This window comes from Pelophylax lessonae (genome assembly GCF_965119305.1).
Source record: "Pelophylax lessonae genome assembly, chromosome: 2".
Classification (NCBI taxonomy): Eukaryota; Metazoa; Chordata; class Amphibia; order Anura; family Ranidae; genus Pelophylax; species Pelophylax lessonae.
The window spans coordinates 685,434,343-685,458,401 of record NC_138769.1 but is presented as its reverse complement, the minus strand read 5'-3'; the positions used below and the strand labels follow the sequence as shown (position 1 = coordinate 685,458,401).

The 24,059-nt window shown below is 41.7% G+C and overlaps 1 protein-coding gene across 2 annotated transcripts in view; it reads right to left on the bottom strand.

Annotated features, from left to right (window-relative positions):
- Positions 1-609: 609 nt before the first annotated feature.
- The window catches only part of VSTM5 (V-set and transmembrane domain containing 5), an 81,988-nt gene continuing 58,538 nt past the window's right edge, over positions 610-24,059 (bottom strand). The window contains exons 4-5 of one of the 2 annotated variants that reach the window (XM_082245872.1): positions 4,406-4,444; positions 610-1,304 (exon numbers count right to left, since the gene is read on the bottom strand). In XM_082245872.1, coding sequence (XP_082101998.1) covers positions 1,270-1,304; positions 4,406-4,444 — 74 coding nt within the window. In that variant the 3' untranslated portion in view covers positions 610-1,269. The remainder of the gene's footprint in view (positions 1,305-4,405; positions 4,445-24,059) is intronic. The other variant, XM_082245873.1, reaches the window with a different exon arrangement.

Sequence of the window (24,059 nt, the reverse complement as noted above, 5' to 3'; positions counted from 1 at the left end):
TGTTTTCTCCTGGTGGGGGCAGCTTTCCCCACCCCTCGGGAGCAGACAATGGCTCGGTGGGAGGGATTCCCCTGTCAGCACTGTCTGTGTTGATGGGGGAATTTTTGCAAATTTCTTTCCAGCAACCTTATGGTCCATAGCAAGGTCCATAAAGACATGAATGAGCGAGTTTGGGGTGAAGGAACTTGACTGGCCTCAACCTGATAGAACACATTTGGGATGAATTAGAGCACAGACTGCGAGCCAGGCCTTCCTGTCCAACATCAGTGCCTGACCTCACAAATGTGCTTCTGGAAGAATGGTCAAACATTCCCATAGACACACTCCTAAACCTTGTGGACAGCCTTCCCAGAAGAGTTGAAGCTGTTATAGCTGCAAAGGGTGGGCCAACTCAATATTGAACCCTACGGAATAAGACTGGGATGCCCTTAAAGTTCATGTGCGTGTAAAGGCAGGCGTCCCAAAACTTTTGACAATATAGTATATGTATTCCTCATGTTAAAGAAGCCTTAGATGCATACACAACTGTACATATCCCAAGACACTTGTGTGAATAAGCCCTAAATATAAATTTTTCTCCATTGCACACCCTGGAAAGAAGAGGAAACATCACAGCTCACTTTTCATTTATATAAAAAAAACAAAATATTTTTAACAGTGCATTCTCTTTACAATAACTCACAATTCAAAGACACAAATTAGATATATATTACAGCTATTTGTTGAATCCAGTGTGTCCCCGGCTTCCACAACACGACAGCTTCGTTGTAAACAAAGCATCCACTTGTCACACAATCACACAACGACTGACCATAGAGATGGGTTGGTAGACCCTGTCATTACACTGCCCGGCATTGTACCATCTATGAGTGATGGCTGAGCGTGTTGTCACAGGTCTCAGTCACAATGTACCTTAATGTGTGATTTAGAGGAATCTCCTCTGACTAGTTCTCTCAGCTGATAAGAAGCTAAACAACAATAGCAAGTGCAAATGGCCTTTGGAGTCTGAACGGACCAGTTTCCAATAGTTCTGTCCAGATAAATCTCCCGTTATGTGAAGGAATGCAGGCTTGAGGCCTACTAGATTGAATTGTTTTTTTTTTTTTTTTGAACATCAATAATAAATACTGCAGAACAGGCTCAGTAGGAACAGTTCCAGTGCTAAGAGTCGGCTTCTAACCAACATACTGCTCCATCTTCCAATACTCTCATTACTAGTAAACATCGCTGTAGACTGGACCAAAGTGGCAGCTTGAGGTAGAAGGTCAATCAGTCGGAAATGATGCGCAGCTCGATCTCTTCTGCTGTAAAGTTTAAAAGCAAAATGTTACTTTAATACCAATGTTAATATTAAGTAAAAGGATAACAGTTAATATGATAATTGAGTAATAAAAAAATATATATCTAAAAAATATTTTAGAATAAAAATGGACGTTTTCATAAAATATGTTTATTTCACATAACTGTATACTGTGCATAAAAGCATAAAAGAGGTCAGCATGATGCTTAAAGCGGAGCTTCACCCAAAAGGGGAAGCTCCACTTGTTTGCACCCCCCCCCCTCCAGTGCCACATTTGGCACTCAGATAATTTTTTTAAACCATAATGCACTGGATGGCCTTTGAACTTTCGGATTTGATCACCCTGACTCTCTGGAACGATAGGAAGTCTTCTTCGTCCAAGGTCCACCAACACACTTGGAAACTGTATTTTGCTTGGTGGCAAACAAGAAAGTTTAACCCAAGGAAATATTAAGTGGGACAAATTTGGCCTTTTTTCCAGTCAGGTTTGGACAAGTCCTTCGCTTTAAAGCTGAATTTCACCCAAAAGGGGAAGTTCCAATTGTTTGCATTCTCCCCCCTCCACTGCCACATTTGGCAATTTTTGGGGGAGAGCGGGTATCTGGTTTTGACAGGAAACCTCTCCTACTTCTGGTCAGATGCGCCACGGCAATCTGAGCTGGAAATTCGGCTCCCCTCCTTCCCCCGCAGCCTTCTGGGACACATCACGGGTTTCAGAAGACTACGGGACCATTCACAAAGAACAGCGCGACTCGCGTATGTGCAGTAGGAAACGGACTGAAAATCTATGTTTACTGTTGTCACCAAAACTGCTGGTTTTCCATACATACGACGCTGGCGCCTACACCCGAAGCCGATTGAAGAATTGGTTAAGGCGAGGACATCTCTGTATCCCTGGACAGGTAAGTGTCCCTATATTATAAGCCAGCAGTTATAGTATTTGTAGCTGCTGACTTTTATTTTTTTGGGGGGAGCCTGGAGCTCTTCTACAAGTATCATTAGGGTCAGATCTCAGCTTTGGCTCATTCAATGGCCTCTTCCTTCTCATTCCTAGATGAGGGTGAGAACTTTCATATAGGAGGTCATGCACATTATGCCACCTGTGCAATCTACGTTGACTCATTGTAGGACCTTAACCTTTTTTTTTAGTTCTTCATAAACTGCCATTATAACCTATCAGAGATATTCCTTTCCCTGTTCTTATAAACTTCCCAGGAAGTGAGAGGAAGTACCTCAAAAGTATGGAAAATTTCCTCTTAGACAGTCACCGAAACAAATCCCCCCATTGAAAGATTTACCTTCTAGTTCTGGTGACAACAGTGAAAATAGATTTTTAAGGCCAATAAAGGCATTATAGCTAATTTCAGCTGAATGTACCACACATACATTCTATTTTATTCTATATAATTTTGACTGTAACAGTCAGTTATCAAAGAATAAAGAATGGGATATTGCTGCCTATAATACTAGCTTCAGGCTTGCATTAATTGTGAGTAGGGATAAAGTTTGGGTTCGCCGCTACAATGGATCCTATTGAATTTTGCGGGTTCGAGATTCACAGTCCCAATAAATTGCAGAATCAGAGAACTTTTTTTAACCACTTTACCACCGGAGGATTTTGCTGTCTTACGTCCAGGCTACTTTTTGCGATTCGGCGCTGTGTGACTTTAACTGCAAATTGCGCGGTCGTGCGACACCGTACCCAAACGAAATTTACGTCCTTTTTTTCCCACAAATAGAGCTTTCTTTTGGTGGTATTTGATCACCTGTGCGATTTTTACTTTTTGCGCTATAAACAAAAAAAGAGCGTTTATTTTGAAAAAATAACAATATTTTTAACATTTTTTTATATGAAATTCCCCCCAAAAAATTTAAAAATCAAATTTTTTTTTCATTTTTGGCCAATTTGTTTTCTGCTGCATATGTTTGGTAAAAAAAAATCACGATAAGCGTATTTTGATTGGTTTGCGCAAAAGTTATTGCGTTTACTAACTACGGGAAAGATTTCTGTCATTTTTGGTGTTTTTTTTTTAACGCGTAATGGCGGAGATCTGCGATTTTTTTTGCAGGACTGCGGCATTGCGGCGGACAGATCGGACCCTTGACTGACATTTTTGACACTTTTGGGGGTACCAGTGACATTACTGCAGTAATCAGTGCTATACATATGCACTGTTACTGTAAAAATTACACTGGCAGGGAAGGGGTTAATTTTATTGGCGAGGGAGGGGTTAATGTATGCCTGGTGCTTACTAACGTGTGGGGGGGAGGCGACTGACTGACACAGGGACAGATCGCATATGTTCAGCTATGCTGAACACTGCGATCTGTCACTCCCTGTCACTTAGGAGATCCGCCCGCTCTGTTTACACAAGCGGGCGGATCTCCTCACTCGATTCCCCGACGATCGGGGAAGAGCAGTGGCGAACGCCGCCGCTCCTCCCCTGGCCCAACTCCCGCTGTGACTGAAAACAGCGGGAGCGCGCCTCCGGCTGAGCGCGAGCGCCGCTTACAGGGGGAGGAGTCCAGCGACATAGGTCTACGTCGCTGGACGGTATAGAGCCACATTGCTGCAGTAGCAGCAATGTGAGCAGTGGCCAAGTGGTTAAACTAGAATATACTGCATGACCTTTAAACTATAATCAGATGAATTAGAAAAATCAATAACGGGAAGTTTTGGATAAGCCAGCCCTCTGCAATAAAAGGTGTGGGGTGGGGGGCAAAGCAGCCACAGTCAAAACAGCCTAAGAATAGCGAAAGATGTCACTTTTAGCTGCTGTCCCATCTATAACAATTTTTTTGTGCTGCAAAGTTCCCTTTAAAAAAAAAAAAAAAAAAAAAAAAAAGCTTCCGTTTCAGGGGACAGTATTTTGGGGTTTTAACATTTTATGGGTATATTATTTTTTTATTGTATGTTGACAGGACCTTTATTTTAGATTAAGCTGCTTTTTTTTTCTGCAAGGCTTCCATTTAAATAAGTATGCTTTTGTTTCAGAGTAGTATTTCAGGGTTTGAAGTTCTTTTGAGTGTTTTATTTTATTTTATGTTAATAGAGCCTTTTTTAAGTATAGGGTGCTCAAAGAGGAGCGTTCACTTATTACTGACCATGTGTTCTTGGAGCTGCCTTTTGTTCACAGTACACCGCTGCATTGTTTGAAAGAAAAAAAAAAAAACAAGTGCATGAACAGTGTGCAACCAAACCACCACAAATTAAATCACTCAATGTGACACCTATCTCCATAGATAACATTTGGACATAGATAAAATTTAGACATTCACCTGTTAGGCCTATTATCCTTGTATCCTTTCTGCTGTCCAGTTTTATCATTTATTATCTCTTCATTCCTGTAGTAAAATACCTACCTGTACTCTTTGTCTCTAGTACTTTTTGTAAATTCTCCTTAATGAACAATGTTCTACTGCTGGTCAGGTTTACATTGTTGTATCATCTGCAATTGTTTAATTCTTGATAATACTGGCTGGACAGTTTTGAACAGTGAGAACAGGGACAATCACAGCAAAATACTGGGCAATTTATACCTTCCAGTCAAACGGAGTATACTACTATGTGATGAAAAAATGTGTTGCTACTAAATCTACCTAAAAAAACAAAGGAATCAGATTTGGGTGATTTTGCTGTTTTTAACCCAAGGTAATTGAAAAAGAAAAAAACATAATTTCTCATCTAAATATTTGCTGGCAGTGTACACCATCATTGAGACTGTTTCCTAATAGACCCCACAGATCTCTCAGTAAAGAGTACCTGTCACTGCTAAACATTCTTTGTGACAGCAATAAAATTGAGAGGAAAAAATGTAAACGGTCAGTGTAAAAATATTTTTTTTAAAAACAATTATTAATTTGGAAACTTTTTTTAAAGCACCCCCATCCCCCCATGCTTGTACCCAAAGGTGAGCGCATACATAGGTCGCGCACACATATGTAAATGGTATTCGTATCACACATGTCAGTATCCCTTTTAATGTTATAGTGAGAGCAATAATATTAGCACCAGGCCTCCTTTGTAACTCTAAATTTGTAAACTGTAAAGGCATTTAAAGCGTCACCTATGGAGATTTTTAGGTACCGTAGTTTGGTGCCGTTCTATGGGCGTATGCAATTTTAAAGTGTGACACATTAGGTATCTATTTACTCGGTCTAACATCATCTTTTATTTTTTACACAAAAAAAAAAGTGTATTATTGTTTTTGGCTGCACTAAAATTAATTAAATTGTATGTTATTAAAAATATTTGCACTTATAAAACCGCTGCCCAAATACCGTGTTATATAAAAAAAATTACAAAACCCACCATTTTATTTTCTAGGGCCTCTGCTAAAAAAAAAAAAAAAAAAAATATATATATATATATATATATATATATATATATATATATATATATATATATATATACAGTGGGTACGAAAAGTATTCAGACCCCCTTAAATTTTTCGCTCTTTGTTATATTGCAGCCATTTGCTAAAATCATTTAAGTTCATTCTTCTTCCTCATGAATGTACACATAGCACCCCATACTGACAGAAAAACACAGAATTGTTGACATTGTTGCAGATTTATTAAAAAAGAAAAACTGAAATATCACATGGTCCTAAGTATTCAGACCCTTTGCTGTGACACTCATATATTTAACTCAGGTGCTTTCCATTTCTTCTGATCATCCTTGAGATGGTTCTACACCTTCATTTGAGTCCAGCTGTGTTTGATTATACTGATTGGACTTGATTAGGAAAGCCACACACCTGTCTATATAAGACCTTCCAGATCACAATGCATGTCAGAGCAAATGAGAATCATGAGGTCAAAGGAACTGCCTGAAGAGCTCAGAGACAGAATTGTGGCAAGGCACAGATCTGGCCAAGGTTACAAAAAGATTTCTGCTGCACTTAAGGTTCCTAAGAGCACAGTGGCCTCCATAATCCTCAAATGGAAGACGTTTGGGACGACCAGAACCCTTCCTAGAGCTTGCCGTCCGGCCAAACTGAGCTATCGGGGGAGAAGAGCCTTGGTGAGAGAGGTAAAGAAGAACCCAAAGATCACTGTGGCTGAGCTCCAGAGATGCAGTCAGGAGATGGGAGAAAGTTGTAGAAAGTCAACCATCACTGCAGCCCTCCACCAGTCGGGGCTTTATGGCAGAGTGGCCCGACGGAAGCCTTTCCTCAGTGTAAGACACATGAAAGCCCGCCTGGAGTTTGCTAAAAAACACCTGAAGGACTCCAAGATGGTGAGAAATAAGATTCTCTGGTCTGATGAGACCAAAATAGAACTTTTTGGCCTTAATTCTAAGCGGTATGTGTGGAGAAAACCAGGCACTGCTCATCACTTGTCCAATACAGTCCCAACAGTGAAGCATGGTGGTGGCAGCATCATGCTGTGGGGGTGTTTTTCAGCTGCAGGGACAGGATGACTGGTTGCAATCGAGGGAAAGATGAATGCGGCCAAGTACAGGGATATCCTGGACAAAAACCTTCTCCAGAGTGCTCTGGACCTCAGACTGGGCCAAAGGTTTACCTTCCAACAAGACAATGGCCATAAGCACACAGCTAAAATAACGAAGGAGTGGCTTCACAACAACTCCGTGACTGTTCTTGAATGGCCCAGCCAGAGCCCTGACTTAAACCCAATTGAGCATCTCTGGAGAGACCTAAAAATGGCTGTCCACCAACGTTTACCATCCAACCTGACAGAACTGGAGAGGATCTGCAAGGAGGAATGGCAGAGGATCCCCAAATCCAGGTGTGAAAGACTTGTTGCATCTTTCCCAAAAAGACTCCTGGCTGTATTAGATCAAAAGGGGGCTTCTACTAAATACTGAGCAAAGGGCCTGAATACTTAGGACCATGTGATATTTCAGTTTTTCTTTTTTAATAAATCTGCAACAATGTCAACAATTCTGTGTTTTTCTGTCAGTATGGGGTGCTATGTGTACATTCATGAGGAAGAAGAATGAACTTAAATGATTTTAGCAAATGGCTGCAATATAACAAAGAGTGAAAAATGTAAGGGGGTCTGAATACTTTTCGTACCCACTGTATATATATAGTATATATATGTGTAGCGCTTAACCCATTGGTAAATGCATGAAAAAAATTATTGAAATATATAAACAACATGTGATGTCCACCAGATAAAATGTGATAATTAATAAGTCCGCTGATAACAGTCCAAATGAATAGTTGCGCAAAAAAAGATCAAGTTCCAGCGTCTAATCACTCCTATTGCTGAAAGACTTGTTAGTGTAGCAAATCCCAATGTGTGAATGCTGCTCCGTTTATTGGCTTGAAAAGATGCACATAGGCTTTAGTGAAAAAGGCTGCGTACCAAATGTAGATGGTCATCCAAATAAATAGATAGACCTCAGCTCACTTAAGAAAGTATTGACAGGATCCACCCAGTGGTGTATTTAGGTTTTGTGCTGCCCTAGGCCTGACTAAACTTGTGCACCCCCTAATTTAAATATGACCCACCCCTTCCTGTAAAGACCACACCCCTTCCTGTTTATGACCCACCCTGTCATCTGTAAACCACAGACCATAACCACAGTCTATCAGTGCCCATCAGCATAGCTTCATCAGTTCCCATACGTTCAGCCTCATCAGTGCAGCGTTATTAGTGCCGCCTCTTTACTGCCCGTCAGTGCAGCATATCAGTGTGGCCTCATCAGTGGTCACCAGTGCAGGCCCATCAGTGGCCACCAGTGCAGCCTTATCAGTGCCCATTAGTACAGCCTCATGTCACGGGTTAAGTAAGATTACTCTTTTAAGATATTTAGACTTGTGTTTGCTGCCACTAATTGTAATTATAGGATTATTTCACTTGTTTGTATAATAAATAGGAAGTTCATAGTCATTATACAAATAATGAAATATTTTTTTGCTGCCCCCCTGCAAAGTGCCGCCCTAGGCCTGGGCCTTGTTGGCCTAGGCCAGGATACAGCACTGGATCTACCCAGTCTGATTCACACCGATATGGGGGTAGATGGCCCTCAGTAGCGGATGTTCAGAGATCGTATGTAGAACAGGGTATATAAAAAAAACATAAGCCCATACACACAGGGGGAAGAAGAGAAATTGGAGGTTACACTCACATGAAAGACCTCATTAATCCCGTGTATCACATGCAAAGCCAAAATCAGGAAAGGAACCACAGATCCCAGCAGATGAAAACACCACTCCGTAAGTAATTGTAGGAGATATCACACACCCGTGAGTAATCCCCCAAAAAACATCCAAAGGCGCCGACTATGACCATTAGTCTGAGGGACACAGTACAGCAACTGCTATTCTGTCTGTGTCCCTCAGACTAAAGGTCTTACCTCATCTCATGTCATTGCAGCTCCCTTGAACGTCTATACATATATGCCATACACCATTATACCTGGCAAACTCCCTTGAGTGTTTATGAAGCCTGCTGAGGTCTATCCCTTGATTGGGTGACCATGTATATCTGGTAAGCGGCGCCTTTGGATGTTTTTTGGGGGATTACTCACGGGTGTGTGATATCTCCTACAATTACTTACGGAGTGGTGTTTTCATCTGCTGGGATCTGTGGTTCCTTTCCCTGATTTTGGCTTTGCATGTGACACATGGGATTGATGAGGTCTTTCATGTGAGTGTAACCTCCTATTTCTCTTCTTCCCACTGTGTGTACGGGCTTACGCTATGTTTTTTTATATACCCTGTTCTAAATACGATCTCTGAACATCCGCTACTGAGGGCCATCTACCCCCATATCGGTGTGAATCAGACTGGGTGGATCCTGTCAATACTTTCTTAAGTGAGCTGAGGTCTATCCATTAATTTGGATGACCATCTACATCTGGTACGCAGCCTTTTTCACTAAAGCCTATGTGCATCTTTTCAAGCCAATATACGGAGCAGCATTCACACATTGGGATTTGCTACACTAACAAGTCTTTCAGCAATAGGAGTGATTAGACGCTGGAACTTGATCTTTGTTTGTGCACCTATTCATTGGGACTGTTATCAGCGGACTTATTAATTACCACATTTGGTGGACATCACATGTTGTTTATATATTTCAATATTTTTTTTCATGCATTTACCAATGGGTTATGCGCTACACCAGAGGCGTAACTAGAACCTTCAGGGCCCTGATGCAAGAAACCATGAAGGGCCCCCCAGACCCCTGGCCGGGGCCCTTACCTTCAAGCCCAGGGCTCTTCCCACTAATCCTGGGGCTCTTTACACTTGTTGCATGGCCTTTTATTACGGTCCCGCAGCAGGATTCTTTCACAAGTTCTGCAGTGGGCCCCCTTCCTGCAATCTTGGGGCCTCCCCACAGTGGTGCAATGCCAGGGTCCGGTTGCAAGTGTGACCTTTGCGATCTTGGAAGTTCACCCACTGGTTTGCTACCGGGCCCCCTGGAGCATGGGGCCCGGTAGCGATTGCAACCCCTGCAACCCCTGTAGTTACGCCCCTGCGCTACACATATATATGCTACTACTTTGCGGATTCTCTATAGGTCCATGTGTGCAGTTTCCCCTTTTTTCACTAATATTTTTTACACTGTTATTTCATACTTACATTTTCACTATTGTTAGCGCAGAAATCTGTCAATTTATATATATATATATATATATATATATATATATATATATATATATCAGGGGAGGACTGGGCCAGGGGACAGGGGGGCAATTTCCCCCTGGGCTGCTCTGATGTGGATAAGTGCAAGATAATGCACCTGGGGCGTAAAAACCCAAGGGCAGAATATAGAATATTTGACACAGTCCTGACCTCAGTATCTGAGGAAAGGGATTTAGGAGTAATTATTTCAGAAGACTTAAAGGTGGGAAGACAATGTAATAGAGCAGCACGAAATGCCAGCATAATGCTTGGATGTATAGGGAGAGGTATAAGCAGTAGAAAGAGAGAAGTGCTTATGCCGCTGTACAGAACACTGGTGAGACCTCACTTGGAGTATTGTGCGCAGTACTGGAGGCCATATCTCCAGAAGGATATAGATACTCTAGAGAGAGTTCAGAGAAGAACTACTAAACTAGTACATGGATTACAGGAAAAAACTTACCAGGAAAGGTTAAAGGATATTAACATGTATAGCTTGGAAGAAAGAAGAGACAGAGGGGATATGATAGAAACTTTTAAATACATAAAGGGAATCAACTCGGTAAAGGAGGAGAGCATATTTAAAAGAAGAAAAACTACCACAAGAGGACACAGTTTTAAATTAGAGGGACAAAGGTTTAAAAGTAATATGAGGAAGTATTACTTTACTGAGAGAGTAGTGGATGCATGGAATAACCTTCCTGCAGAAGTGGTAGCTGCAAATACAGTGAAGGAGTTTAAGCATGCATGGGATAGGCATAAGGCTATCCTTCATATAAGATAGGGCCAGGGACTATTCATAGGATTCAGATATATTGGGCAGACTAGATGGGCCAAATGGTCCTTATCTGCCGACACATTCTATGTTTCTATTTTTCTATGCCCCGTAAAAAGGCTGCACCACTTTTGCCACAGACATGCCTAATAGATTCCTGATGAAAGTAAAAAAAAAGTCCTTGCTGCTGACCTACTGAGTGCAGGTTCAAGACAAGGACAAAGCTCAGCCCCCCCCCCCCCCCCCCAACATGGATGGTGTAAACTGTGCCTGAGCAGAGGCTGTTTCCATGCCCTTCTGGAAACAATTCTGCCCCGGCCAGCTCCAACTAATCCGTCCCACCCCCCCTCCCCAACCTCACCCTGGCCAGGTCGGGAACCCAGGTTCAGCCGGTAAGTAGAGAGTATCTGAAACAGGGCTTCAGCTTGGAATGGGGGTCAGGAGGAGGAGGATTGGGAGAGTGGGAGGGGGCCGAGTCGTTGCATCATGGGGGCCTCTGGTTTGTATTTGCCCCCTGGTCCGAAAGTTGCCAGTCTGCCCCTGATATATATATATATATATATATATATATATATATATACATACATTATATATATATATATATATATATATATATATATATATATATATATATATATATATATATATATATATATGTTTGGAGTCTCTAAGTCATTTTCTTGCAAAAAGATTATGATTTTTACATGTAGGAGCAAAATGTCAAAATTGGCCCAGTAGGGGAGTAGTTAAAGTGGTGATAACAAAACATACTGCTGTGTTCATAGTAATGTTAGACTTTATATCATATACACTGGGGTTGATTTACTAAAGGCAAACAGACTTTGCATGTGTAGTTGCACTCTGCAAAGGCATTTTCGCCAGAGCTTAGTAAATGAGGTAAATCTTCAATTTGCAAGGAATACCCAATCACATGCAAGGAAAATTAAAAAAAACAGCATTTTTGCTTGCGCATGATTGGATGATGGAAGTCGGCAGAACTTCCCCTCATTTACTAAGCTGTGGAGCAAATGCCCTTGCAGAGTGCACAGTCTATTTGTCTTTGGTAAACCAACCCCATTGTGATTTTGCACATAGATCCATTTAAGCCTTCATCAAATGAAATGATAAGAACACTATAGTCTGCTTTTATTTGACTGCAGGAAAAAATACTTGTTACAGATATTTTTTTTTCTTAGATTTTATAGACACTCTGAATCATCCAGCAATTTCTGTTTTTGTAAATTTCGGGACAGTTGGCAGTCAGAGCTAAGTGGTTGTTGTTGGACAAAACAGCAATTTTCCTCTAATTATACCAGAGAGAAGTCCATTGTATCCAACACAAACACACAGATCAGTCCGGTATATCTGGAACCTGATGTGAGTGTCGGGTAAAATAGCAGACTATTATAATAACGATTAGGTAGCCACCTCCACCATAAAAGGTGTTGTGACTATTCACTTGCAGTTATAATTTGATGTCCAATCATACAATATATACTGATATTAGGCATTTACATTTGACTAACTGATTTATTACTGGCTTAAAAAGGAGCGATATTAGACAAATTGGCGTTGATTTGCCAATCCCGGCCATACACTGTACCAGAAAGAAATCTAACAGATTCCTCCATCCACAAATGGACCAATCTCCCTACAGGGCTGTTGTATTCTGACAGCTGATAATGGTGGCTTTTAGGGCACCTGAATGGTGGCTGCAGATAAATGGATGCAGTCGCTGTCAGTCAGCCACACATTTTCAAGCAGGCTCCTCTGATGAAAATGGATCAAACATTTTCTCGAATGGAGTGGGAGCAGCAGAGCTACCCACTGAGTGAATTTCGGCTCGTTCATCAGGAAGCGACTTTTTAGTGTATGGCCATCCTAAAGCGGAGTTCCACCCTAGTTATACATTTTTTTATAAAAATACCCCCAGGACAGTCAGGGCTAGCACATTCCACAATGGCTAGCCTCTGATCTGTCCCGGGTTGCACTTACCTTTCAGGAGAAATACTTACCTTGAAATTGTCTTCTCCAGCGCTGCCATCTCAGGTGTGGGCAGCTTGAAGCCAGCGCGATCCTCTTCCGCGTCCTCTTCGGTCCTCTTCCTCCTTCTTCGGTCCCACGATGCACTGCACCGGCCCCAACGTCACTTCCGGGTCGCGCGTGTCATCCCTCCACAGCTTCTGGGCATGCCCAGAAGCTGTTTAGAAGGGAATGACGCGCGCGCCCCGGAACGGACGTCGGGGCCGGTGCAGGCGCAATGATTCCTGGGAGCGATGACGTTCAGCTCCCAGGAATCATTGCAAAAGGCAGGAAGTGACGAATCGCCGTGGCCGCCGAGGGGAGGAAGAAGGAAGTAAGGTGAGTATATTTTCTCTAAAAGGTAAGTGAAAAAAAAAAAAAAATTGCGATTATCCATTTGTTTTTCAGGTGACCGGGAGCGAGAAGATGGAGGTAAGTATAAATTTCGGGTGGAACTCCGCTTTAACCACTTACCCTCCAAAAGATTTACCCCACTTCATGACCAGGCCATTTTTTTACTATACGGCACTGCGCTATTTTAACTGACAATTGCGCAGTCATGCAACCCTGTACATAAATTACATTTATTAATTTTTTATTTTTTACCGACAATTTTGAAAAAAAAAGCAAAACTACATATTTTTGGTGAAAAAAAAAATGCCAATAAGCGTATATTAATTGGAAAAGTAATCATGTCTACAAACTATGGGATATATACTAGAATTTTTATTTATTTATTTATTTTTTAATACAGTAAAACCTTGGATTGCGAGCATAATTCGTTCTGGAAACATGCTTGTAATCCAAAGCACTCTTATATCAAAGCGAATTTCCCCATAAGAAATAATGGAAACTCAGATGATTCGTTCCACAACCATTTATTCATAAGTCCTTCAGTTTATAGTCCATATAAAAAAATTATAGCAATGTGATGGGTTGTGTAACCATAAAATGTCCATCCACAAATGGCGCCTCCACAAGGGGATTAGAAGCAAAATCCTGCAGCAGCTACAGTGTATAAAATAGAAGAGAGGCGCCTCTAAGTGTAGCAATATGGTTACATTTAATGAAGGTTCAACATTTAGCAACTCACATGGTTGATGATTAAAACAGGCACATCTAAGTATGCAGGCATCCGGGGTAAAACTGTCCACATAGACCGTCCTCCGCACCGCCGGCTCTTACCGTTGTCAGTCTGCAGTCATGACCAGGAAGACTACCCTGCAGTAGAGCGATCTGAAAGTGAGGCTTGAAGCACTCGTGAATCGCAGTGTGGAAGGGATGACGCTGATGGTGGTGTGGAGGATGATCTATGTGGACAGCTTTACCCCGGATGCCTGCATACTTAGATGTGCCTGTTTTAATCATCAACCATGTAAGTTGCTAAATGTTGAACTTTCATTAAATTGAATCATATTGCCACACTTAGAGGCGCCCCTCTTCTCTTTTATACTCAGTTGTGACGCTACTTGTATATCAAGACATCGCTTGATAAAAAATTTTTACTTTTCTTACAAAACGCTCTCAAACCAAGTTACTCTCAATCCAAGGTTTTACTGTACTAGTAAGGGTGGCGATCAGTGACTTATAGCGGGACTGTGATATTGCAGCGGACAATCTGACACTAACTGACACTTTGTGGGAACCAGTGACACTAATACAGCGAAAAGTGCTAAAAATATATGCTGTCACTGTACTAATGGCACTGGCTGGGAAGAGGTTAAACATTTAGGGTGATCAAAGGGTTAAATGTGTACCTAACCAGTGTTTTGTGTGTACTATGTGGTGCTTTCACTAAGGGATGTGTTGGATTTTATTCCCTGCTTTGCAGAGAAACAAAATCCAGCACATCCCCGCTGACAGAACAGAGGTCTGCATTGTTTACATAGGCTAATCACATGTGACCAATCACAGCAGAACCACCATGCCCCTACCCAGAAGACCAGACTCATGTATATAAATGTGATTCTGCACAGAGCGGTGGCCCTGTAGCAAAAATTTGTAAAGCTGAATTTTTTTTTTGTTTTTTTTTTACATAGTTACATTGGTGAAACTTGGACCAATGTACTGTAAGTATGCATATTCCATACCTATCCTATTCTTGTGAAAGCTAAATATCACCTTTGCTGTCTTCTGGATCCTGTGCCGAGCGCCTGTGCTGCTGCATAACAACTATAGGCGTTCTCTGATTGGACAGCACCCCACCCTTCCCATTTCATCCAATCGAAGAACACTTTTCATTCATTAAGAAAATACAAAGCCTTCTCTGAATGGCAACTGTTCCAAGTGGGCGACCCCCTGTGGTTACTGTGCAGCACGGCAGTCTCTAGGCGCGAGACCCATGAGAGGATCACTATAGTTGTGGCAGCTACTACAGCAATTCTCTGATTCCAGACCACAAGTTGGGCCAATATATAACTATATTGTGCATCTTTTTTTTTTTTTTTTTTAAAGCAATTCCCCTAATGAATTTTGCCCATTTATAAACTGGTTAAAATAAGCCTAAATCTCGGGCAAACAGTTGCACAATTAAAACATGTATATGTGCATTGAAGTTTGGCATGTCCAATTTATGTTCTCATGGAAGGAATAATCAGATGTATACAAATGTAAAAACTAAAAAAACACGTACTATCTGATATGTCGCCGATGTAACGGTGATATATTTGCACTCTGTATTGTGTTATTCAAAAAACTTGAAATAAAATAGTGATAAAAAAAAAATGCGTGAACTGTGCTATCTGCTAGAGGTTTTGGAATTATGTTCAGCCAGACATGATTTAGGCCTCTTTCACATGGGTGCCTCTGTGAAGTGGAATGCCCTTTCCCAACGGGGGATCTCTCCCATGATCCCTGCTGAGCAATTGGATGACAGTTCCGTGACTGCTCTGGTATACAGATCGGAGACAGACACAGTCCTGCTCTCCTCTATGGGGCAATCAGATGGAAATGGACCACCTTTCCATTTCCATCCAACGCCATCCGATCTGATCCGCCAGGCTGATGGGGAATAAGACCACCATCCATCTGTTTTTGATGGACAGGATCAGATTGGATGACATCGGGGATCAGCGGAGTCTGCTGATATCCACCGCTCCATAGAAGAGACTGGAGGGTCCGATCAGGTCCGCCTCGAAAACTGACAGGCAGACCTGATCAGATCACCCGTGTGAAAGGGCCTAAGACACCCCTGCCAGAAAACACAGCCCAGGTCTTGAAAACCTTGCAGCTCAGCAATACATCTTTGTCAAGGGCCTACCCCAGCCTGTGATTGGGCAATGAAGGAGCAGCACACTGATGAAGTCATCCCGCATATTTAGAGACTGTGCAAAGCAATGGAGCCCAAATAAAGAAAAAGTGCTGGCCCTCCCTCTGTCAGTCTGTGTGCGGATATGGGTATTTATATGAAAATAAATTTAATGCCATTTTTAAATCTATTTTGAGTTCAGCTAAAATCTGGCTGTTGTTGTGGCATCTGGGAGCCGTTTCTGCAGATAAATTGTGCACAATGACATGCATTACGGAATATGCTGTGCGAGGCTATATGTGCACATGTATAGGTGTATTTTTCAAAGCGTCAATTTTTACTAATGTGTGGTTGTGTGCAGGGCTTCTGATAGGGGGAACCAGCAGTCCTCTCATAGGGGGCCCAGGCACACAGGGGGGCCCCAACAACATGGTGGGGGGTGGGGCAGAGGGGTAATTACAGAAGGAAATCCTGTGCAGGTTATTCTCTACATCAGCTGAAAGCCAGTTTCTCTCACTCCTGCCGGCTTTCAGCTTCTGCGGGGAGAGACACAGACACAGTGCATGATTCCTGTAATTGCTTCTCCGACACCGATCCCCCTCCCTGTTAAAAAAAAAAAATGTAAAAAACAATTAAAAAGGGCTAATTCACAGAGGTTCTCTGTTATGTTTGTGTCTGCTAATAATGACTAATAGTGTATTTTTAGTGAAAACATTGTCTTGATATTCAGGGGGGCCCTGCCAGGTAGGCTGAGCAGGGCCCTGTGATTTCTAACAGCAGCCCTGGTTGTGTGCAAGAGCCCTAACGTATATTTTAGCTTTGGGGAGAGTAGGAAAGGGTTAAAAACTCTGTATGGTTTGTAATACTCTCTGTATTCCCCGCCCGGGGAAATTCACCTCTCGAATTGTCCTAAAGACCATTGTCACCAGGACAGAAATCGAACATTTTACAGTTGTCACCAAGACGTGCAGAGAAAGTGCTCTAATAGGACCCAGACCACAAATCTGATGTTTATAGGTTGGAATGAATTCACCTAACAAGAACTGCGACAAATTTCTGCAATACTCGCATTCTGACCCGAGTATGCTTATCCCCTAATTATCTTTTTATTTCCACTGACATCTGGACTGTTGTGCTGCATGATTTGTCACTTCAGGTCATTATAAAGAATGCAAATCTATACCTATGCATTTTGTGCTTCTTTTAACCACTTAATGACCTCCCACCGCAGATTTACTGCGGCAGGCAGCCGCTCCTGAGCAAACCGACGAAGTACTATGTCGCTCGCTCAGGAGACTCTAGGGCGCGAGCGCGAGCCACCGGCGGTGCACTCCCACCCCCCGCTCGTCATCCGGGGAGCCAGTGTGTGTGACCGGCGGCTCCGATGGCTGCCGGCCACTCGCGATCTCCCACAGCTGAGAGAGGAGGACAGACAGCCGATGTAAACACAGCCGTCTGCCATTCTCCCTGAAGTGATCAGAGGCTATGTGATCCTGCTATATAGGATCGCATGTCTCTGTGATGACTTCACAAGCCACGCCCCCTGACAGTTAGAATCACGCCCCTAGGGACACATTTAACCCCTTGATCACCCATACTGTTAACCCCTTCCCTGCCAGTGTCATTTTTACAGTAACAGTGCATATTTCTAGCACTGATTACTGCAGTAATGTCACTGGTCCCCCCAAAAGTGTCAAAAATGTCAGTTAGGGGTCCGATCTGCCCGCCGCAATGTCGCAGTCCCGCAAAAAATCTCAGATCGCTGCCATTACTAGTAAAAAAAAAAAAATCTATAAAAATGACATAAATCTTTCCCGTAGTTAGTAAACGCAATTGCACAAATCAATCAAAATACGCTTATTGCGATTTTTTTACCAAAAATATGTAGCAGAAAATAAATTGGCCTAAAATGTTAAAAAAATTTGATTTTTTACATTTTTTTTTGAGAATTTCATATAAAAGAATGGGAAAAATATTATTTTTTCAAAATTGTCGCTCTTTTTTGTTGATAGCGCAAAAAATAAAAATCGCACAGGTTATCAAATACCACCAAAAGAAAGCTCTATTTGTGGGGAAAAAAGGACGTCAATTTTGTTTGGGTACAGCGTTGCAATGACCGCGCAATTGTCCGTTAAAATCACGCAGTGCCCAATCGCAAATTAGGGCCTGGTCATTGAGCAGCCAAATCCTCCGGTCTTAAAGTGATTAACCAGTTCTGGAGTGAAGTGGCGTATCTGTATGTAATTTCATGCAATGGGTCTGGGGCGCGAACGCACCGCCGGTGACCCGCTCCCGCTGTGATTGGACACAGCGGGAGTTAATCAGTGGACCAGATGTTCGCAGGCACCCCGCGATCGTTCATAGGAGAGGCAGAATGGCGGTCTGCCTATTCAAGACAGACCGCCGTTCTGTAAGAGGGGAAAATGGAGATCTTTTGTTCCTGCTAAGTAGGAACAAAGATCTCCGCCTTCCCCCAGTCAAAGCAACCCCCCTACAGTTAGAAAGCACTCCCAGGGAACACATTTAACCCTTTGATCACCCTGATGGTAACCCCTTCCCTTCCAGTGTCATTAGTACAGTGACAGTGCATTTTTTTAGCACTGTATTAGTGATACTGGTCCCCAAAAAGTGTCACTGAAGGCCATACATGGGTTGAATTCCGAACAATTTTTATTTTGAAACCCACGCTTTGTGATCCGATGATGCCACCACTGATTTCAAAATTCGACCAACCAAGCCTTCAATTTCACCTCCTGTTGCTAGAGAAAAGCATTTTCGTGGCCGGGAATCTTCTTTTCCTTCAGGAAATTTTATTTTCTTGTGCTCATGCGCATTTCTTTTTTTATTATATTTCCCACACGATTCTTCCATCATTGATTGGAAAATTGTTAATTTTTCCAAAAATTTACAACATGCCCGATTACTCAAATTCAATGGCTTCAAGTAAAATCGGCTGTTGCTGCAGCCCACTAATGGTGCAAAGTTTGAGCGAAAATTCTTAGATAAGATTTTCGAAAGAGAATTCTTTACAAATTCCTCCCATGTATGGCCGGCCTTATGCTGGCCATACACTATACAAAAAATTGTTCAAACTCATTTTTGAAAAATAAACACTCGGTCGGGAGAGCAGGCGATAGTGCCATCTTGTAATGACCGATAAATCAATCAATGGACATAAATGAATCCGTTTTTTGTTTGTTTTTTCACATAGGCCTAGTGCAAACAGTTTGGACGAGAAACACATTAACCTTTCAACTTATCGTTCGTTGGGCAGAAAATTTCCAAACTTGTCCTTCACAAGCCATTACCGATTGCTGCCCAATATCATTCCCCCGAAAAATGAACGAACTGTTCAAACGACCTTATTTCGGACGATTTTTGGTATACTGTATGGCTAGCATTAGTGTCAGATTGTTCTGCCGCAATGTCGCAGTCCCACTTAAAATTTCTGATCGCCACCTTTACTTTAAACAAATAAAAAAATAAAAAATTCCATAAATCTTTTCCATAGTTTGTAGATGCAATAATTTTAACGCAAACCAATCAATATACACTAATTGTGATTTTTTTTTTACCAAAAATATGTAGCAGAATACATATTGGCCTAAATTGATTAAAGAGGTTGTAAACCTCAGAAAATTTTTTTTTAAAACAAACACCTGAAAGACAAACACATAATGAGCTAGTATGCATCGCGTACTAGCTCATTATGAAATACTTAACTTAGAACGAAGCCTCGCAATGCCGCCCACTCACCTGTCTCATGGGAGACATGTTCAGTCACCCTTCTTCCGGGTTTGCGGCATCCGGCCATCTGATTGGCTGGAGCCGCGGTGACGCATGCGCGAGAGAGCCGGCGGTCACCGCACGGGGCTCTGAAGGAACGGCACGAGCGGCTGTTCCTTCAGAGCGCATGCGCCAGTGTTGTCACTGGCTGTATGCAAAGTAAATATCTCCTAAACGGTACATGTTTAGGAGATATTTACAGTACCTATAGGTAAGCCTTATCATAGGCTTACCTATAGGTACAAGTTGCAGAGGAGGGTTTACTTCCTCTTTAAGAAATTTGATTTTTTACATTTTTTTTTATTGGATGTGTTTTATAGCAGAAAGTAAAAAATATTGTTTTTTTTTTTTTTTTTTTTTTTTTTTTAAATTGTTGGTCTTTTTTTGTTTATAGTGCAAAAAATTAAAACGGCAGAGGTGATCAAAGAAAGCTCTATTTGTGGGGAAAAAGGGTACAGTGTTGCATGACCGCGCAATTGTCAGTTAAATTAACGCAGTGCCGTATCACAAAAAATGGCCTGGTCAGGAAGGGGGGGGGGGGGCAAACCTTCCGGGGCTGAAGTGGTTATTATGTAGACCAGCCACACTCACATTGGATCTAACTGAATCCAATGACACATCAGGACATAATAAAGGGATAGTTAGCCTTAGTGAATAACCTTAGACAGGCCATACACGGTTCGAACGGTCGAGTCGAGATTCCAACTGTGTATGGGCAGGCTGAATGTACCAGCTGGGTATAACCAGCATGCCGGGTTTTACCTGTCTTCTCTCGGCGGGGACGGCATTTCCCAACCCCCCCCCCCTCCATTGGGAGAAGACAATGGCCCAGCAGGAGGGATTCCCACATCAGCACTGTCTGTCTTGATGGGGGAATTGAGAGCAAATTTCTTCCCTGCAACCCGGAGTTGGCTGGCCTTACATTTTATAATAACAATGCCCGTTATTCACCTGGTGATCTGGCCAGTAACACACCTCCTGTGTTAGAGTGCCCCCACTCTGGATGAAGAACAGGGGACACCTTTGGACAGCACAATTGTCAATCTAGGGGAAGGGTACTGGTAAATGTACTAGCGGATTTAGATACAATAACAAGAATGCTGTCTTTTGGTAGTGCCAACTTATCTGCTCTTTTTGAGAGAAAGTCCAGAAGGTTGTTTTTAAACTCAAGGATTTTCGGCTTGAAAATCACCCTGAGGCCTTTTTAATACATTTGACCCCAATGTCTAAACGTCGTTATAAATGTAAATGTTGGTACATCTGATTAATGTGGCTAGGGTTTGTGTATTTCAAAAGTGGAAGTGTACTGAACCCCCCTCGCTAGGTCAATGGTTTGCTAAAATTGAGGAGAACCAAGTGATAGAGGAACTTACTGTGGCCTTGAGGCAAAGGGAGGAACATATAAAATTCAAAGTAGCACACTATTCAAATCATATGCCAACCCCGTGCCAAAAAAGTAAAAATCAGTGTCCATAAAAAAATATAAAATGTCCACAAAAAACATATATTGCAACCTAGTGCAGGAAATAAAGTTCAACCAAATGTGATGATGTAGATGTCAAAAACCTTCGCTACACACCAAATATTCTCCACCAAAGTGATAAGTCCCAAATTCACTCCCTTAGGAATAAAGCTCACCAGATGTAAGTGCCATTCACTCTTTTGGTATTATATTGAGGAGCCTCTTAAAGAACACCAACCTTCATCCAGATAGTGACATCAATCTCCACATGTAGGGATAGAAGCCGAAACATGCGGGGCATGGTGATGCGGCAACTATACTCTTACGCCGAGATGGTGACCCTGGGCATGCGAATGAAGGGATGGTGAGATCGCAGCACCAAAGCAAAGCTCACCAGATGTAATTCACTCTCGTGTCTGGCAATCTTGCTTTTGGTATTATATTGAAGAGCCTCTTAAAGAACGCCAACCTTCATCCAGATAGTGACATTGATTTCCACATGTACGGATAAAAGCAGAGACAGAGCCTCCAATAGTGCAAAACACCCTAAGGTGACCTTTTATTTAAAAGAAATGCACTTACATCATAAAACCACTAAAATCACCTTTGTTTGACAATCTCAATCATGCCGGGTGCCACAGTTCTGCAATCTCACTATCCCTTCATTCGCATGCCCAGGGTCACCGTCTCGGCATAAAAGTATAGTTGCCGTATCACCACGCCCCGCATGTTTTGGCTTCTATCCCTACATGTGGTGGTTGATGTCACTACCTGGATGAAGGTTGGCATTCTTTAAGAGGCTCTTCAATATAATACCAAAAGCAAGATTGCCAGACACAATAGTGAATGGCACTTACATCTGGTGAGCTTTATTCTTAAGGGAGTGAATTTGGCACTTATCACTTTAGTGAAGAATATTTGGTGTGTAGCGGAGGTTTTTGACATCTACTTCATCACATTTGGTTGAATTTTATTTCCTGCACTAGGTTGCAATATATGTTTTTTGTGGACATTTTATATTTTTTATGGACACTGATTTTTACTTTTTTTTGGCACGATGTTTGCATATGATTTGAATAGTGCGCTACTGTGAATTGTATATATGTTATTATATATATTTTTTATATATACTGTATGTTTTCACCTATTTTATGAGATTACTTTGTTTAAGTAGCAGCACAAATTGTTTTTTTTTTTCATTCAAAAGCACAGTGCACACATGTATTAAAGGGAGGAACAGTAGCAGAAGATTTGGTTTTATTGGGCAGCGTTTTCCTATTCCCAAAGCTACCATACTTGCCTCTCCAATGATGGTTAGGCCTGACTGGATTTCGGAGCGTGTGGTATCATCGCTGGGGGGATGCCATTGTACTTGATGATATGCTTTATTTATGGCTTTTTTCACTCCCCCATCCCCTCCCCTTCCATGCCCTCCCTCCCCTTTTTTACCCCTTGCCTTGTATATTTCTTCTCTCTGTCTCTTGTAATTTTGGAAGATGTTTACTTTTTGGTTTATTTTTATAATGACGCACTGACCCTACAAGCAAGCTCCTCCCTACGCGTTTTCATCACACTGACGTCATCTGGAGCTGCGCCATGTTGCTGCTCCTCCGGGTTTAAATATATATACATCCGTATCCTAACAACCCAGGGACATGTGACCAGCGGCCATCTTTATATTCAATCATTGTATCGCCAAACATTTGAAAACAGATAATAAAAGTAAAAAATGAATAAAAATAAATGAAAAAAATAAATATATATTTTTTAATTTTTATTTTTATTCATTTCTAACTTTTATTTTATTTTTATTTTCTGTTTCTATAGTTTTTCAGTTAGGTACATAACACTGCTGTTTATATGTTTTTACCAATATTTTTGTGATACAAAAACATAGGTTTTTATATTTCTTTTAAATATCAATGTGTTATATTAAATGTATTCCGGCACCCCCGTGACACAAGACCCAAATAAGGTTTACAAAGGCAAAACAAAAAAACCCACAATAGAAAAGGGTTAAGATTCCTTGCGATTCAAGGATTGAATATAAAGATGGCCACTGGTCACATGTCCCTGGGTTACTAGGATACGGGTTTATATAGATAAAGCCGGAGGTGCAGCAACATGACGCAGCTCCTGATGATGTCAGTGTGACGAAACGTGTAGGGAGGAGCTTGTAGCATCAGTGCGTCACTTCCGGTTCCAGGTCCGTAGAACGCATCAGCGTCCCGGAACGTAATTATTTTACATGCTTATGTTTCTGCTGTAATATGAAAGTGCATTTCGGCATATTTTTAATTAAAGTTTACATACAGATTTACACTATGAGGCTGGTTTGATCTTATGTCTCTGCATGTGAGGGATCTGGAGGTATACAAACCTACTGGAGGAGTGGAACAAACCTGGAGGTTGTGTACAGCCACATAGTGCTGTGAATGCTGGTTTGCCCCTAGAAAGGGGAGAATCTCTGGTGGGTGAGGCGGAAAAGGGGGAGCATGTGTGGACACCACCAATGCCCTATATTCTACTGTCACTGGATATGGATTTTTCAGGCACATGTCACTTTATGGACTTATAATTAATTTTTGGATTTCATTTTCTGGACTGAATTTTTTTAGATTTTTGTGAATCTCAGCACGTCACTTTACTCACGAATATTATTGCTAATATAGCAAAGCAAAATATGTATTTAATTTTATATATGAGTTTAAGCACAATATGACTGTTCATTTATGTATGATCTTTTATTGGTAATCATTTTGGTATACACAATCATATTTAAGGCACACACTGAACAAGCAGCACCACACCTATTTCTTCCCATAATAAACATTGCAGACTCCCAGAGGCATAACTAGAAC